The sequence below is a fragment of the Polypterus senegalus genome, chromosome 16 (assembly GCF_016835505.1).
Source record: "Polypterus senegalus isolate Bchr_013 chromosome 16, ASM1683550v1, whole genome shotgun sequence".
NCBI classification, from domain to species: Eukaryota; Metazoa; Chordata; class Cladistia; order Polypteriformes; family Polypteridae; genus Polypterus; species Polypterus senegalus.
Genome location: NC_053169.1, coordinates 97265037 through 97284781, shown reverse-complemented (window position 1 = coordinate 97284781; position 19745 = coordinate 97265037). Strand labels below are relative to the sequence as shown.

Sequence of the window (19745 nt, the reverse complement as noted above, 5' to 3'; positions counted from 1 at the left end):
CCCACCATCTCTCCTCCTCGCATGTCCAAACCATCGCCATGTCACCATTCTGACTTTGTCTCCCAACCGTCTAACTTGAGCCGACCCTCTAATGTCCTCATTTCTAATCCTATCCATCCTCGTCACACCCAATGCAAATCTTAGCATCTTTAACTCTGCCACCTCCGGCTCTGTCTCCTGTGCCACCCTCTCCAGCCCATATAACACAGCAGGTCTCACTACCGTCCTGTAGACCTTCCCTTTCACCCATCTGTCACAAATCACTCCCGACACTCTTCTCCACTTTCTTCTTCACCTCTCCTCCACACTCTGTATTAGTCTCTAACTCTGAATAATTTTCAGTAATTGACAAGACCATATTTTCCTTTAATAGCCCTGATTACGAAACTGTTTTTCTCTTGTTTGTATTCAGCTCCTACTGGTCCACCAGAAAACTTCCATGTTGAACCTCTGAAGAGAAAGGGAACTGTTGTCACTGCTTCCTGGGATGAACCCGCAGAAACAAGTGGAAAAATTAAAGGTAATCACGTTCATTTCTCCTAATTATCCTATTTTTTTTTCATTTATTCATTTTGCTGAGCCCATTTTGTTCTATGACAGGGTGGCAGAGATTCAGATACATTCAGGAGCCAGGCAGACGCCTCCCCTGCTCCATAAAAAGCAATTCAAGGGACCTCCAACCATCACTTAATCAAATGCGTGCTATTAGGTTAAAAATCAAGTTCAATGATTTTATTAAATATTTTAATTTGAAAACATTATTTAATGTGTTGACGTGAAAGAATTATATTAGTACATACTTTAGCTTAGACATGCAAGTAATCTAAACTCAAACTCCTTTTTTCATTTATTGAAAAACAAAATTTAAATTCGCCTAACCTAACCTAATGTTATGGCTACTTAATTTCTCTGCTTCATGAGTGTGAAACTCCTCCCACTTAACGTGCTGTGACGAGATCAGAACGCCATACTGCACGTGAAACAAACAACTACGGTGACTGATAGAGCGGATAATTTAGTGATAGAGGAGCAATTTCAAGCTAATAATTATTTACATTGCTCTAATATACCGTAGTAAATATCATTTTCTTATTTTGCATAACAGATTGAAAAGCTCTACTGAAATTTAGTGCCGTCCATCTCACCATATTTTCTCAACATTACTTTTTTGTTCCAGCTGCTAATGATTTCTGAAGTGCGTTTGTATGTTGGTTAAGGATTTTAGATAGATAGATAGATAGATAGATAGATAGATAGATAGATAGATAGATAGATAGATAGATAGATAGATAGATAGATACTTTATTAATCCCAAGGGAAATTCCCATACTCCAGCAGCAGCATACTGATAAAGAACAATATTAAATTAAAGAGTGATAACAATGCAGGTATAACAGACAATAACTTTGTATAATGTTAACGTTTACCCCGGGTGGAACTGAAGAGTCGCATAGTGTGGGGTCTCCTCAGTCTGTTAGTGGAGCAGGATGGTGACAGCAGTCTGTCGCTGAAGCTGCTCCTCTGTCTGGAGATGATCCTGTTCAGTGGATTCTCCATGATTGACAGGAGTCTGCTCAGCGCCCATCGCTCTGCCACGGATGTCAAACTGTCCAGCTCCGTGCCTACAATAGAGCCTGCCTTCCCCACAAGTTTGTCCAGCATAAGGCGTCCCTCTTCTTTATGCTGCCTCCCCAGCACACCACCACGTAGAAGAGGGCGCTCGCCACAACCGTCTGATAGAACATCTGCAGCATCTTATTGCAGATATTGAAGGACGCCAGCCCTCTAATGAAGTATAGTCGTCTCTTTCCTCTCTTGCACAGATCATCAGTATTGGCAGTCCAGTCCAATTTGTCATCCAGCTGCACTCCCAGGTATTTACTGGTCTGCACCCTCTGCACAGTCACCTCTGATGATCACGGGGTCCATGAGGGGCCTGGGCCTCCTAAAATCCACCACCAGCTCCTTGGTTTTGCTGGTGTTCAGGTGTAGGTGGTTTAAGTCGCAATATTTCTTTACTGGATGTAAGTCTGATGGCATATTGAGAAGATACTTCATTATTTATAATAATCTTCCTTTGACTTTTCTTATTTTCCAGTTGTAAGGTTTAGAGTTTACTCCGAAGCTGTAATGTCAAATGTTTTTGCATCTTGCAATAGAAGTCAGGTTTGACATATTTGGCAATTGAATATTACACTGAAGCCTATGTTTCTACTGCTGTAGTATGGCTATTTGTTAGACAAAGTTTTTGAAAGATGTTGAAAAATGTAAAAATGTAAGTAAAAAAAAGTACATTTTGCAACACTTTCATTCTTTAAGTGGCTGTAGTTTTAATAATTTAATAAGTAATTAAACTTGATAAAGCTTAAAATTATTGGCAGAAAACACTAATTACACCAACTTCATTTTTTACATCATCACAACTTTAAAATATATTAATAATTAAGTACCGTATTTACACGTGTACCACATGCACATTTTTTCCCGAAAATTAGCATTAGAAAATCAGGTGCGCGTCATACACGAGGAAATGTAATCCTGTAATGTTTACTTCTTCTGCTTGTGCTCACTCTCTCTCTCTCTCTCTCTCTCTCTCTCTCTCTCTCTCTCTCTCTCTCTCTCTCTCTCTCTCTCTCTCTCTCTCTCTCTCTCTCTCTCTCTCTTTCTCTCTCTCTCTCTCTCTCTCTCTCTCTCTCTCTCTCTCTCTCTCTCTCTCTCTCTCTCTCGCTCTCTCTCTCTCTCTCTCTCTCTCTCTCTCCTCTCTCTCTCTCTCGCTGCTCCTCTCTCTCTCTCTCTCTCTCTCTCTCTCTCTCTCTCTCTCTCTCTCTCTCTCTCTCTCTCTCTCTCTCTCTCTCTCTTGCTCTCTCTCTCTGTCGCTCACTCTCTCTCTCTCTCTTCTCTCTCTCTCTCTCTCTCTCTCTCGCTCTCTCTCTCTCTCTCTCTCTCTCTCTCTCTCTCTCTCTCTCTCTCTCTCTCTCTCTCACTCGCTCTCTCTCTCTCTCTAAACACTTCTTTTACGATTTTCTTTGTAAAAATTACGGTGCGCGACTTACACAAGGGTGCGTGGTACACGAGTAAAAACGGTATTTAGAACTTACAGTAAAAGTGTCTTTAAAAATGTAACATAAATTAGTTAGGACAACTTAATTTTTATGTGCAGTGAATTTAAAAAGTTGTGTGTACCCTATATTTTTTTAAGTAGATACTACTTAAAAGTAATTTAAGATCTTTTCCAGTTACCCAATGTTGTGGATTGTGTTCTACGTAATTTTAACCAGAAAAGCTTACTGATGCAGAGCGTTGTGTTCATTTTTATTGTTAGCCCAGAGTGTGTACGTGGCACCGGTCTGTCAAACAAACACCCACTCTCAGTGTTACTACCATATAAATATGTGGATAAGTTCTCCCGCCTATTAGTTGGGGCTTGATTAAAAAAATGTATCATTTCTGTTATTTTATGAAGTCAGTCGTATAAGTCGAATGCAGAAGACTCACGCTATTGGTCCAAGAGATCACGATATGCTAACGCCCACCTGAGAGAGTAACCTTTTAAATTTTCTATCTATTGCGCCAACGTGACCACACGGTATTTAATACCCGTTACTATTCCGAAGTGACGTTTGCACTTTTTTGTGCTTTTTTGTGTCTCATACACTTTTATCAAAAGAGCATCCCTTATCTACGATCAGAAGAAAATATGAAGCTGGTTTTAAATTAAAAGTCGTTGAAAGAATTTGGTAACTGCGCTGCTGCAACAAAATTTGATGTGTCTGAGAAACTGGTGTGAGACAGATGTGATGCGCCATCACACGCAGACACGGGGAGAACATGGAAACTCCATGCAGGGAGGACACGGGAAGCAAATCCAGGTCTCTTAGCTCTACCCACTGCGCCACCGTACCACCCGCTTTCGATATAGCCCCACACAAAAAAAAAGTCACAAAGTGTAAGGTCAGGGGAGTGCGGAGCCCATTCGAGGGGACGCCTTTGGTCAGGAAACTTGATGTTCAGGAAATCTCTGGACTAACCTGTGTTGTTGAAAAAAGACATCAGCAAGGTCACTCCTCGCCTGAAGATGTGGCCCAGCAAACTCCTGCCGCATCTCCAGGTCATTTTCACCTGTAACGGTGGTCATAATAGAAAAAAGGAAGAGTATAGTGACTTTTGGGCCACGCTGTATTTGCACAATACACCAGCAAAGTTCCATCTGCTTGTTCACATGCACAATGTCGGTTTTAGGACATGTTCGTCATTACGCACCAGAAATGCTTCTTGTCGTGGATCATTTTTTTTTGTTTTTCTCTGATCACTCGTCCCTCAGCTCTTCATCACGCGGTAGTCGTCATGCGTCCCTCATCACCACTCACTTATTGGCCTTCACTTTCTTTTCATTCTCCACTCGTTACCCGTAAGCTCCCACTGATCGCGTCATTTTCAACTTCTCGCTCCTCACTCCTCACTTCACGTCTCGCTCGCTAGTCAGCAGTCCCAACGAATCCCTTGTCAGTCATTCCTCGTTGTGCATGGCTTTATTACGTCGTGAAGGACTGACTTGTCCTCTGTGGTGGCCCCCGGGGAGATGGCTTATTCCAGAAACTGTCTCACACAGAGACCAACAGAGGGCAGCCCTCTTGGCTTGTTTGAAGCATGGAAAGTCAACCCTGCTGGGGCCCATGGGGGCACCTAGATGTTTACCCGGGCCCTGTTTGGCAGCTCTTCTGCCACACACCAGATACAAAAATTCACAGCGACAAATGAGAAGATTGTCAAATAGTCATTGATGTTTCTGTGAAGAGCACCGCTTAGTAAAGTGACACTGATGATGCCATCACTGTCAAGGTGTTGAAAACAAAGCGTCACTCGAGCCATCAGTGATAGTAAAATGCAGTGTGAATTCTAGAGGAGCTGAAAGAAGTAGCGTTTAGAAAACGTTAAGAAGTATCAGCAGCTCCTTTTCTTTAACTTGTTTTTCATTTTTTCATTTTACCTTAGGACCGCAGGCAGGGCCGTCTTAACGCATGGGCATGCTGGGCACGAGTATAGGGGCCCCATACTAATCTCTACATATTGTGACTTGCCGAGTGGTTGTGTATTAGGGACCCCGGTGCACTGCTTTGCCCAGGGGGCTATAATGCTGTTAAGACAGCCCTGACGGCAGGTCTACATGGCAAGAAAAAGGATCGACCAATAGAAAACTCTAACTGACTCGTGGCAAAGCTGGAGTTTCTGGTGATGAAGCATCAGGATTTGTGCCATGCCAGCAGACTTCAGCACCCTGTGCCCCCGGACCGCAGGAGCCGCGGGTGAACGTCTTTCGCCTTCCTTCAGACCCGCTCTTCAGTCGACGTACTGGAAACCTAATTTGTTTAAATGAAAACTGCAAATTTCCATAAACATCGTTTTTAAACATTTACATACTCGGGTTATATTTAGTGGAACTGTAATCTTGGGAGAGCACTATGAGCCCTGACGCCTAGTCACTTAGAGGCATTTGAGGCACATTGTTGATTTTAAAGTCATATCTAGATAAATTGGTGAATATTTGTTTAAATGGAATGATGTTGAAACTAATTCCATAAAAAGCATTTTTGAGGGAACAGATAACCAAGCGCAAATTAAGTTCATATATTTTCCAGTGCCAAACACATTTATAAATGCAGAAGTTGTTTTGAAATTCTGACAAGCTGTAAGATAAATTCTTGGATTCCCACAAGTTTCAGGTTTAACATAATATTTACTTTTATAAAATGGTATGATGTCTGTTTGTGAAAGTTGGAATATTAAAATATTAGGAATGCTGACTAGTATCTTGAAGGACCAAGGGTTCAAATACTGGTACAGTCATGTCAGTTAAGAATTTGCAGGGATTTATGTTACTTACTAAAGCTATGTCTGTGTGTCTGTCCAACTGTTATGCCTCTGTCATTCCAAAAGATGGCGCATCACAAACATTTGTAGTAATATAATGCATTGTGTTTTCCATTCCAACAGATGGTGCATCATAAATGTTAACAATGCTTTTGAAAACCCCATACCAAATAGAATACAACAGAGACATATGCATTCCATTTATCATTGCAAGAGATGGCACATAACAAGAGACAACAAAAGACATGCATTGTATTTGTCCTTCCAACAGATTGTGCATCACAAACATTTGTAGCAATGAACTGCATTGCATTTTCCATTCCAACAGATGGTGCATCATAAACATTAACAATGCTTCTGTGAACCCCATACAAAATGGCATTAAACAGACACATATGCATTTGTCATTCCAAAAGAGGATGCATCACAAACATTTATAGCAATAAAAAGTATTACATTTGTCATTCCAACAGATGGTGCATCACAAACATTTGTAGTAAATTACTGCATTGCATTTTTCATTCCAACAGATGATGCATCATAAACATTAAGAATGCTTTTGCGAACCCCATGCCAAATGGCATACAACAACACATATGCATTATATTTGTCAGTCCAAAAGATGGTGCATCACAAACATTTGTAGTAATAAAAAGTATTGCATTTGTCTTTCCAACAGATGGCGCATCACAAACATTTGTAGTAATATTATGCATTGTGTTTTCCATTCCAACAGATGGTGCATCATAAACGTTAACAATGCTTTTGAAAACCCCATACCAAATAGAATACAGCAGAGACATATGCATTCCATTTATCATTGCAAGAGATGGCACATAACAAGAGACAACAAAAGACATGCATTGTATTTGTCCTTCCAACAGATTGTGCATCACAAACATTTGTAGCAATGAATTGCATTGCATTTTCCATTCCAACAGATGGTGCATCATAAACATTAACAATGCTTTTGCGAACCCCATACAAAATGGCACACAACAGACACATATACATTTTTCATTCCAACAGATGGTGCATCACAAACATTTATAGCAGTGGTTCTCAACCTGTGCAACCCTAGGGGGGTGCGAAGTAACAAAAAGGGGGGCGCAAAGATGTGAAAAAAAGAAAACAAGAATCAAAAATATGAAAAAAACATCTGTTGAAACCAAAACAAATTAACTTAAACTACATTCTGATACTAGAACAATAAATATAGAGTTAGATAAATGTTGATAAAAGTTAAGTAGGTATAATAAAATATGCATCTACATTTTAAAAAAATGTTAAGGGGGGGCGCGATTAAAACTGTTATGAAAACTTGGGTCGCAAATACTTAAAAGTTGAGAAACGCTGATTTATAGTAATAAAAATCATTACATTTGTCATTCCAACAGATGGTACATTATAAACATTAAAAATTCTTTTGCAAATCCCATACCAAATAACATACAACAGAGACATTTGCAGTGCATTTGTCCTTCCAGAAGACAATGTATCACAAACATTTGTAGTAATGAAATGCAATACATGTGTCATTTAAACAGTTTTGTGAATCCCATACCAAATGCTATAAAGCAGAGACATATGCATTCCATTTGTCATTCTGAGAGGTAGCGCATCACGGAAATTTGTAGTAATAAACTGCAATGCATTTGACATTCCAACAGTTGGCACATCACAAACCTTCACACTGCTTTTATGAATCCCACACCAAATGCCATATAACAGAGACATATGCATCACACGGCACATTGCAAATGTCCTTTAGCTAAAGTACTTGGGAACCATTTGTTCCTTTTTGATTCAGTGAGATCTATTTTGTTAATAAGCTCTTTTCTTTAGTTTTTTTGACTTGTAATTGGCATCCTATAATATGACACAGGCTTTAATACAATGGTATTTTGGGTAGACGCCAGTGATTGAAGGTACAGTAACCCTGTAACAGCTTAATATTTTATAACCAGCACACATGTTGATCATTGACTTGACCTGAAAAGCAAATGAGTTCAGAATCCTGGTCACCAGGATTGCACTTACCGGCTGTTCATTTCCAATGTCCTGTCAATGCCTTTGGATTAGGGTCTGTTACCCACCATCTCACTAACTACGTCCCATTTCATTTCAGAGTATATTCTGTCATACGCACCAGCACTCAAACCTTTTGGAACGAAATCCATCAACTACCCTGGCGATACGACATCTGCAATCGTGGACGGCCTGCAGCCTGGAGAACGTTACATCTTCAAGATCCGCGCCGCCAACAGGAGGGGTCAAGGCCCCCAGACCAAAGCCTTAACAGTCGTGATGCCATCAAGTAAGCATTAGTTTTGTTGTCCTTTTCCTACTTTTTCTTTACTAGTTATTGGTTTCAAAACACAGTACAATGCAACTACTACAAAGAGCAGCTATTAACCCTTCACTTACACCTCATTATTTTAAGGAATTTAAATATTTACCATCTGATCCAAGAATACTTACAGAATATTTAGAACATTACAACAATCTAGACTAGAATGAACCATTCAGCCCAGCAAAGCTCACCAGGCCAGTCCACTTAATTCTTTGAAAATAACATCAAGTTGAGTTTTGAAGGTCCACCACACTACTTGGTCACTTATTCCATGTGTCTGTGGTGTTATGTGTCAAGAAAAACATCAGAATGATTGTGTGAAATTTACCCCTAAAAAGTTTAAAATGGTGTTCCCGTGTCCTTGATGACCTCATTTTTAAATCACTGTCCCTTCATCATTTTTAATTCTTTATTCTTTATTTATTTGTCACATACATATTTATACTGGACAATTTTAAACCCTTCAATCAGGTTTCCTCTTCGTCTTCTTTTTCTTAAACTGTAAAGGCTCAGCTCGTTTCATCTTTCCTCATAACTCATCCCCTGTTGCCCTGCAATCAGCCAGGTTGCTCTTCTCTGGACTTTCTCTAGTGCTGCTATGTCTGGTGGGCCCACAACTGCACCCAGGACTCCAGATGAGGCCTCACCAGTGTGTTATAAAGCTTGAGCAGAACCTCCTGTGACTTGTACTGCACACGTCAAGGCGCTATATAACCTGACATTCTGTTAGCCTCCTTAATGGCTTCTGAACACCTTCGGGAAGTCGACAGCTTAGAGTCCACTACGACTCCTAAGTCCTTCTCATTAGGTGGACTTTCAATTTTCCGACCTCCCATTGTGTATTCATTTTCACTTCCTACGTGTAATTCTTTACATTTACTGACATTAAATTTCATTGTCCACAAACCTGTCCATGCCTGCATGCTGTCCAAGTCCCTGACTCCCATAATTTGCCTGTCTAATCTCATCCGTCAGCCTGTCCATCACCATTGCAAATAAGAAAGGGCTCAGAGCTGATTCCTGATGTAATCCCACCTCCGTCACTCCTACCGCAGACCTCACTACTGTCACACTCCCCTCGTTCATATCCTGTACAACTCTCATGTACTTCTCTGCCACTCCTGACTTCCTCATACAACACCACCGCTCCTCTCAATCACCCTGTCATTTGCTTTCTCCAAGTCCACAAAGACAGAATGCAACTCCTCCTGTCCTTCTCTCTACTTCTCCATCAACACCCTCAGAGCAAACATCACATCTGTGGTGCTCGTTCCTGGCATGAAACCATCCTGCTGCTCACTAATCATCACCTCACTTCTTAACTGAGCTTCCACTACTCTTTCCCATAACTACATGCTGTGGCTCATCAGTTTTATCCCCCTGTAGTTACTACAGTTCTGCACATCCCCCTTATTTTTAAATATCGGCCCAGTTCAATTCTTCTCCACTCCTCAGGCATCCTCTCACTTTCTAAGATTCCCACATCTAAGATAACCACAATCTGGTTAAAAACTCCACTGCCATCTCTCCTAAACACCTCCATTCTTCCACAGGTATGTCATCTGGACCAACTGTCTTTCCATTTTTCATCCTCTTCATAGCTGTTCTTACTTCCTCCTTGCTAATCTGTTGCACTTCCTGATTCATTATCTCCACATCATCCAACCTCTTCTCTCTCTCTTGTTCTCTTCATTCATCAGCCTCTCAAAGTACTCTTTCCATCTGCTCAACACACTCTCCTGCCTTTATGAATCCAATACCAAATGGCATTTAATAGAGACTTGCATTGCATTTGTCATTCCAACAGATGGTGCATTGCAAACATTAACACAACCTTTACGAATCCCATACCAAATGGCATTTAACAGAGACATGCATTACATTTGTCCTTCCAACAGATTGTAAATCATAAACATTTGTAGCAATAAAATGTATTGCATTTGTCATTCCAACAAATGGAGCATTGCACGGCTTTTATGATTCCCATAGTAAATGGCATTTAACAGAGACATGCACTGCACTTGTCATTCCAACAGATTTTCCATCACAAACATTTGTAGCAAGAAAATGCATTGCATTTGTCATTCCAACAGATGGTGCTGCTTTGCAATAAGGAGACTGTGGAAGATTGTGGGTTCACTTCCTGGTTCCTCCCTGTGTGGATAGCGCTTTGAGTACTGAGAAAAGCGCTATATAAATGTAATGAATTATTATTATTATTGTTAAAATCCATTGCATTCGTTATTCCAACAGATGGTGCATTGAAAACATGAACACAGCTTTTATGATTCCCATACCAAATGGCATTTAAGAGAGGCATGCATTGTATTTGTCATTCCAAAAGACAAATGATGCATCACAAACATTTGTAGCAATAAAATGCATTGCTTTCGTCATTCCAACAGATGGTGCATTGCAAACATTAACACAGATTTTATGATTCCCATACCAAATGGCATTTAAGAGAGACATACATTGCATTTGTCATTCTAATAAATGGTACATCAGAAACACTAATGCTGATTTTACAAATCCCATACCAAATGGCATATACCAAAGACACATGCATCACATGATGCACTACAAGCGTTAATGGTGGGGTCTACCTTGATTACTTAGACTTTAACCCATCTTACATGGGTAGCACAGCTAGTGAGGCATAAAGCTATAGTAGTGCATCGGCGATGTAAAACAAAACTATCTAGGTCTTCAAAACTAAGAAAGGCTGTTAAATATAGCAAAAGTAAATCATTGTCTCTGCTCATCGTAACATTTTAAATTAAACCTGAGAGGTGGTTGAGGTTATGCAGATTATTTGCCATTCTGAAGTCTTGTATCCTGCAATGTGTTAAATAAAAGTCCATATTTGTGCCTTCTAATTAGCTTTAATGTTTATTTCTTACAATTTGGATCTAACCCATCTAAGTATATTTAATCCATCAGACCTTCATAAAGCTTCTTTTACTTAGAATGATGTAAATACTGTCTTTAAATGAAGAGCGACTTGTTTAAATTACAACTGAATACAATTTTCCTTTCCTGCTAGCTAGTACTTCTCAGCGATCTAAAGTATCCCAGACAGACGAAGGCACTAAAGCAGAAGTGCTGATACCGACTGACGCCAATCCAGAAGACGTCACCTCACCTCATTCTGATACGCAAAATCACATCTCGGCTGGATCTTTGAAAGACCCGTCTGCATCGAAGCAGGAGACCCAGCTCACTGAAGAGGCATCGAACAATACCACCAAGAAGGCGCGTCCTCTGTCGGAGACAAGATCCTACCACAGTATATTAACATCGGTAAGGTCTAAGGTTAGAGTCAATCCGAAAACCAACACGGTGACTCCTTCTACTCTGCAGGAGGATAAAGAGTCCAAGGAACTGAAACAAAGCAGCCAGCAAAGTACCACTTCCCAAGTTCCAGAGGTGGAAGACGAGGATACTGATAAAGAATTGGAAAAAAGCTACGGAAACGAGGAGAAAGAAGAACTGAAACAAAACAGTGCAATTCCTGTGGAGACCAAAGAAGCAGAAAATAATGCGTCCAACAATCAAAAGACCAATCCGGCTGTTGGTGATCAAACGGTTGGATCTTTCCCTCGTAAAATCTTGCCAAGCCAATCAAGATCATCGGGAAATAGTCGAACAAAGTCAAACCCGTACACGTATGAAGCACTAATAGATAAGCTCAGAAAAAAAGCATCCTCTCTGAACAGGAAAGGAAGCGATCCCGTGTCAACATCACAGACACCTTCTGGGAATTCACCATCCTTGAAGAATGAATATCCAGAAAACGGGTATCCCCCCAAGAAAGAGTCGTCGGAACCTGAGACCTCAGAACCTGTAACCTCTGTAAATCGGGATGGCGGTTCTCATAAGCAGAGAGAAGGAAAGGTTCAGTCTAAAGCCAAGTCGTTATCTCCCACATCTTCTTCTGCACCTAATCAAGGCTCAAGCGGTGATGATGCCCGTCGGGCATCTTCTGTCCATCAACAGCCCACTCCTACCGTGGCAAAGCCGTCTCATGGAAGTTCACACCCCTCGCTCTCCATCCAAAGGTTACCAAAACCAGAGCACAAAGATTATGACTATGAGAGCGGTGAAGATAAAACGACGTTGACTTCTAAAGTAGACCCCCCTGCCCGACAAACTCCAGTTTCAAATAAACCCAAGGAAGATGTCAAACCTCTCGCTCCAAATCGACACAACAATAAAGAAACTCCTGCCAGGAAGACCTCTTCTTTAAGCAATTTTCACGTGCCATCATTTATTAAGCCAAAGAATGGAGCCGTGGTGCCTAGAAGAGTATCGCCCAAGCAGATCTCAATACCGAATACATCTTCAGCTCGTAATACGCCTTCATCGTCGGGATCAGCTACATCACAATTACTCCCGCCAAAAGAAACACAGCTAGATCCAGACTCACTGATAAGTCAAGAAATCGAAGAAACGGACGATCTTCTTATGCCTTCGAGAGGAACACAAGTGGTACCAGAGCCTTCTTTACCCAAACATGCTACAGTTCCAGAGATATCCCGCACACCTGCAGCTTCCTCACAATCCCGTTCTTCCCAAGTTGGGACACCCATACATAGACACAGCTTTTCAAAACCTGTTTTGGAGAGTGAGGACTATGATTATGAGAACAGCAGAAGTAAAAATAATGGCAATAATCCAAATTCAGACCCAGGGTTCTTGAAACCAGAAGCAACCACCATCCCACCATTACCCAAGCAGGATCAAACTGGCTTCGAAAGCCCCGATAAGAAGGAAAAAGAGAGCCACCAGAGTAAATCCGGGACTCCTTCTGTTAATTCACCATCTCAACCGATTTCTTCTGGCAATGGTAGATCCCCAATGATTCCAAGTCGCCGACCAGCAAAACTATTTCCTTTTCAAAAAAACAGATTGGGTTCCTCATCTGCCGTTAATTCTTCCAGTTCGGCAACTTTAAATCAAAGGAATCCAATTTCTTTACCTCGATCATCTGCTCGGAATCCTTTTGCATCCTCAGGAATGCTGAAAGAGACACCTTCGTCTTCCTTTCCCAATGGAAATGCATTCCGACAACCGATTCAAGGGGCAAGAAATCAGAACCCCGGGAGGGCCGATGCCGCTGCACAGGACAAAAGAACCGAATCATCTGGGAAGCCCGCGTATGAACAAGGTAACACATCCGCGTTTTCTTTATCCTTTAATGAATGTGTCCCATATTTTCCTTTTCAACTGGAATGTTAGGAACATTTTGATGAAAAAAAAGGCTGTTCAAGCCAGCTTATAAAATGGCCAATCCCTACTCACGTAACTAAATAGATAAAGTATCATCAAATCCTAGTCTGGAGGTCCCCACAAGGCTATGGACTTCTTAGTAGCCTGTCCTGTGTATCTATAGCTCTCTGTTTAAATGGAGATGTTTATTGATATTTATGTCTGTTTGGCAATTTTCTGACAGAATAGCACGTGTGAGAATAGTCCTGTGGTGACATCATGTGTTTACACTGTGTCACAAGAATGAACAGGAGACATCAACATTTTGGGGCAGCCACCCGTATATTATGCCCTGGCTGCAAAATGGGTACATTTGTTGAGTTGTTTTCAGGTCAGAGTTCAAAACAGAACTCATTTAGGTAATGTAAAGATGGTGGCTTTAAAGGCTGAGACCGGAAGGGACGCCAACGTGGACGGCGGAACTGGTAGTGGCAACTTCGTGTCGGCTGGGACCGGAAGTGACGTCATGGGGACTGGAACTGGCGTTGTTGTGGGCCCCGCAGAACTGGAAGTGTCATCGTTGGGACCGGAAGTGATGTCATCGTGGGCAACCCCACAAAACACCTCACCCTCTTCGGAACCGGAAGTTTTGTTACATTACTGGAAGTTACATCATTGTGTGGGCCCGAACTGCAAGTGACATCATTGGGGCCAGAAGTGATGTCATCTGGACTGGAAGTGATGTCATCGTGGGCAACCCCACCCCAAAAAACACCTCACCCCCTTCGGGACCGGACGTTTTGTCATGGGGTGGGGGGACTGGAAATTACATCATTGTGTGGGCCCGAGCTGCAAGTCACATCATTGAGACCAGAAGTGATGTCATCGTGGGTTCCGGAACCGGAAGTGTTGTCTTCGGGGCGGAAGTGACGTCATTGTGGGCGCCGGAACCGTGTGGGATTTCCCGTGGATGGTCTGCAGAGGATCAAGAAAGAAAGTTATTGCACCTCGCCACCCCCTGGTCTGGCATGGAACTATCATTATTCAGGCCCTGCCATGCGCATGTGTGTGACAGCTGTTTTATTAGACAGGGGGTCTTTTCCTGGGCTTGCATTTGTAGTCAATTTTTCTAGTATTCTTAGATTTTAATAGTTATTTTCTTATCTTTTTATTTTGTCTGAGTTGGTTTTATTTGTTGTTCTGCAATTGTGAACTGTCATTTTAAACGTGCCTACCTTTTATGTGTTCTGTGGGTGGTATCCCATGAGATGGGGTCACCCGGAGACCTCCCTCTGGCTATTTTAAGCCCCAGAGAAGAGGGTCTCTAGTAGTGGTGCACTGAAGTTTGTCGGAGTTGCATTTATTTAATTACTGTTTCTTCAGCTATTTTCTGCTCTGGTCTTTGGATTATTCTCTTGGATTGTGTGCTGAGACTTAGTTAGCTGGGTCTGGCTTTTAGACAACTCCTTTGAGCCTTTTTGAGCCACTTTTTTATTCTTCATTTGTGGTGAATAGATGTATTGTTTTCTAAAGCTTCTTTACTTAGACTCGTCGTTTGAAGCCGGAGGTTTTGTGGTTTTTCCTTCTTGTGAGACATTTATGATATTTTGGAAGCTTAAAGATTATTTTGAACTATAAAAGCCACATTCCCCATTTTGGGCCTGGTCAGGCCGAAGCCTGCAGGCATTTGATGGAGGCAAACTGGTGAGGGACGATTCTCTTCTGCGCCGGTCATTTAAGGTCCTGGCATGATTTATTTGCATTGTTGAGGCCTCTCACGCCTTTTTGCATTGTTTGTCGCTCTGATTCATAATGTAGGCCAGGGGTGGGCAACGTCGGTCCTGGAGGGCTGCAGTGGCCACAAGTTTTTGTTTGTTTAATTAGAAACCAATCCTTGCCAATCTCACACCTTATTTAATTGTATGGCTTGTTAGTCGGCAGTGTTAGATTCTTTTTCCTTTCCAAGGATATCACCCAAATGATTTAAATCCTAACAGGGATCATTTTCAGTCACATGTTTCTCTTTAGTGTTTTATTAAACAGTGCATGATGAACACACACAGATGTAAATAAAAACAAGTTAGATTGTCATTTGCATCTTATTGCTAATAAGGAGCCATTAAAAATGGTGAATGCAGCTGTTTAAGAGTGAAATAAGCAATTAAGGGTAGGCATCCTTAACAAGCGAGACCACTAAAATGAAGCAGAAATACGTCACCTGAGTAACAAGGGCTTCATCAGCAATAGTTGACTTCTCATTAAGAAACAATAACCTGCAGCCACTGTGGCCCTCTGGGACCAACGTTGCCAACTCCTAACACTGGCAATCAGCCTGGGACCTTCAAAGATCTTGAATCACAATCTGATTATTTGGGTGGTCACCTACCAGGTGACTAATGCTTGTGGTTGGTTGGCCAGTCGGCAAACATCCGCCATGTCCTCTCAGTGGCGAGAAGGCAATCAAAGCTATGTGATATAGAGTACCTGCCAAATAATACAAAGAGTACATGACAAGCTCAGGTGTACTCATCTTTTTCACCCTGACAAGTAAGTGAACCAGCTGCCGTGGAGCAACATCAGAGGCTTTGCCTCAGGTGCTGACATCTGGGGTTCGATCCCCATAAGGTCCGTACACCTGATGAGTATGAGGGTGAAACACATGTCGTGTACTTTTTGTATCATGTGGCAGGTACTGTACAAGTGAAGCGGGATAGCGAGGAAGGCTCTGCCCGGCTCCCCACTCCTGACGTCACGCTACCCTCTCTCCTCTGCCCACAGCCTCTGTCTCGGCTTATTGCGAATACATCGCTCCTGCAAGCAAACTATGATTCTCAGCACGATGAGAGAAGTCGCGAATGTTCAAGCAAATTCTAGAAAAAAACCTGATTTAAATCCGTTACGTAGTTGTCTCGTTCGCTAGCTAAGCGGATGTAAGATTCGCCTGAGGCTGAAGCGTGAGTGAAACGGGCCCTGCCCCTTCCTCTCAGCCTGCTACATCTCTCTCGGATTCACACAAAAAAATCGATACCGCAAGTCAACTATGATACTTAGCACGATGAGAGATGTCGTAAAATCGACCAGAATGTTCAAGCAAATTCTAGAAAAAAACCCGATTTAAATCCATGAGGTAGTTCTCTCATGAAAAGCAGACAGACATACAGACAGTACAGACAGACAGAGAGATGTTGGATTTTATATATATATGTGTGTGTGTGTGTGTGTACTGTGTGACCGGCAGCCAGGAAGCAGGCAACACAATGCAAAAAACCTGAGGTGCCACCCCAGAAACCCATGTACTTCTTACTGTAAATCAAAAGAAAAGTAAAAACAATAACAGAAACTGTCCTGACAATACCACCCTGACGATCACTCAGTCCGAGCTCCGAGCTCCTCTGCAGTCCCCTCAAAATGTGGACACCTTTCTTCTGACCTGACTGTCAGGCTCGGTGGCCCTCACTGGGTGTGTTTCTCTGGGCTACAGAAAATGAAAAGGAACCCGTTAGTGACAGCACCCTCTCTCACCCGGGAGTGGCACTGCCTATTTCTGCTGAGCTGGTCAGGGTAGCCCTCTGGCGCACATGCGTGACAATCTATATATATTGTCAGAAGTACGACGAAGAGTCACACACAAAAAAAAAAAGGTTTGCAGCAGCCACCCGTATATTGTTCCTAGCTGCAAACAGATAGATTCAAGGTACATGCAGTACATGGACGGGTTGCAGTCCATAACTGAACTGATTTGTTGACACAAAGATGGCAGCTTTAAGGGAGACCAGAGAAGTGACGTCAATAGTAGTGCCAGAACCAGAAATGGGGTCATCAGTGGGCATGGAACTAGAAGTGGTGTTATCGGAGCCAGGCGGAATTGAGAGACAGAGTTAGTGCCCACCGCTGCCCCTTGGTGTGGCATGGAATTACTTTCATTCAGGCCCTTTAGCTGCCTCCCACGCACAAGTGTGTGACAATCTATATATATATATATACAGTATATATATATATTGTCACAAAAACGTCCAAAAGACATTGGGAAGGTTTGGGGCAGCCACCCATATAATTTTTCCCGGCTGCAGAGCTGATTAATAAGGACAGATATGTTCACACAACTGACTCCAAAACAGAACTGACTAACTGGAAGCAAGATGGCGGCTTTAAAGGCCAGAAGAGGAAGTGATGTCATCACGACTGGATCCGGAAGTGATGTCGTTGGCTGCCCCAGAACCCGGCGGGATTTCCTAGGAATGGTCTGCAAGGGATTGAGAGAGAGAATTAGTACACTTCGCGTGGATTTACTATCTATTCAGGCCCTTTAGTTGTCCTCTAAACATGTGTGTGTGACAATAGACATATCCATCCATCCATTATCCAACCCGTTATATCCTAACTACAGGGTCTGCTGGAGCCAATCCCAGCCAACACAGGGCACAAGGCAGGAAACAAACCCCCGGGCAGGGCGCCAGCCCACCACAGCAATATATATATTTATATATATACAGTATGTTACATAGTTTACTGTCAAATAATGCAAAGAGTATGCAACACATCACGCTCATCAGGCGTACACACTCCACTGCACCCATCATGGGAATCGAACCTCGGACGTCAGAGACAAAGCCCCTTTACGCTGCGCCACGGCATGTGGTTCGTCTATTTGACAGCCTGTAGATCGGAGTAATTCCATTCATAGCATCCGTAGTCTGAGTCCCGTTCTGATTGTATGGGTGGTTCAGGTAACGCATGTGGTTGGTCTGCCAGTCTGCAAACATGAGTGTAATTACTCCGATCTCCAGGTTGTCAAATAAATGAACCACACGCCGTGGCTAAAAAGGGACTTCGTCTCTGCCGCTGACGTCCGAAGGTTCGATTCCCGCGAGGGGTGCAGTGGAGTGTGTACACCTGATGAGCCCAAATGAGGGTGAAACACGTGTCGCGTACTCTTTGCATTATTTGACAGTAAACTATGCAACATTCTGTGATCTGCTTCTCACAACTGAGAAGGCACCGTGGTGGATGTTTGCTGACTGGCAGACCAACCACATGCATTACCTGCAGGTATATTTTACCTGCATTATATATATATATATATTCTCAAAGTATAAAGTAGCAACACGAATTTGACGTTCTACAAGTCTCCGACTTAAAATTTAAAGCCTTACAATATCTACATACTTCTGACTTACCACCTGTGTCCATATACAGTATATTCGATCAGTGTTTGCTGTTCCATTATTTCACTGAGTAATAAATTTCCGTTTGTTAGCGTGAATGCGTTATGTACTGTCTTTTTTTTTTGACACTTTCAAATTTTAGTACTGTCATATTTTTGAACTTGCTTTGCATGTGTATCGCGCCAAAGTTTTTAAAAATCTTTATGAAGTTCTACTGTGTCTCCAGCACTTTTGGGTCTTTTTTCGACGCGCTGCTCTTTCTTCTTCGCTTAGTCATGGTCGTGTCATCTTCAACTTATCAATCATTTTAGAGCTGCTCTTTCCTCTTCGCTTTTTAGATGACCGTGATCTTGTTTAGAAAATGGCTGTAAGTAGGGCGGGGCAACAACTGAGAGGTTACATGACCGTGATCTTGTCTGACAATTCATCGTTTCACAGGAACATGCTTCCAATGGATGTCAGTATGATGCGCCTTGACCGTGTCGCGGGAAGTGAAAGTGTCTCTGTCTCTCTTCAAGATCACATCTTGTCGCAGGATTTTCTTTTATAATAGAGAGATAAGGCTAAACCATAACAAAAAGTGGAAATACTGAAGGGTTCCGAGTACTTCAGTGCCATGACAGTTGCTTTGTATTTCTCAGGTGGCCAGGGTAGAACAACAACAACATTTATTTCTATAGCACATTTTCATACAAACAGTAGCTCAAAGTGCTTTACATATTAAAGAATAGAAAAATGAAAGACATAATTATAAAAAATAAATCAACATTAACATCGAATAAGAGTAAGGTTCAATGGCCAGGGGGGACAGAAAAAACAAAAACTCCAGACGGCTGGAGAAAAAATAAAATCTGTAGGGATTCCAGACCATGAGACCACCTGACCAGTCCCCTCTGGGCATTCTACCTAACATAAATGAAACAGTCCTCTTTGGATTTAGGGTTCTCACGGAAGGGCTTGATGATGATGATGGTCACGTAGACTTCTTCCTTTTAATCCGTCCATCATTGTTGGAGCATCATGAAGCTTTGAGTAGGTGGAGGTGGCGCAGGCCACCACCACAAAGAAACCGGAAAAAGAAACAGAAAAGAGAGTAGGGGTCAGTACCGATTTTAGAGCCACCATGAATAGTTGTTATGATGAATTGA

At 42.1% G+C, this 19745-nt stretch overlaps 1 protein-coding gene across 1 annotated transcript in view; it reads left to right on the top strand.

The window, feature by feature from the left end:
* The window catches only part of fndc1 (fibronectin type III domain containing 1), a 129571-nt gene that overhangs the window by 55000 nt on the left and 54826 nt on the right, over nucleotides 1-19745 (top strand). Inside the window, 3 exon segments of the mRNA XM_039737866.1 lie at nucleotides 413-520; nucleotides 7997-8185; nucleotides 11268-13391. Of these exon segments, the coding sequence (XP_039593800.1) occupies nucleotides 413-520; nucleotides 7997-8185; nucleotides 11268-13391 (2421 nt within the window).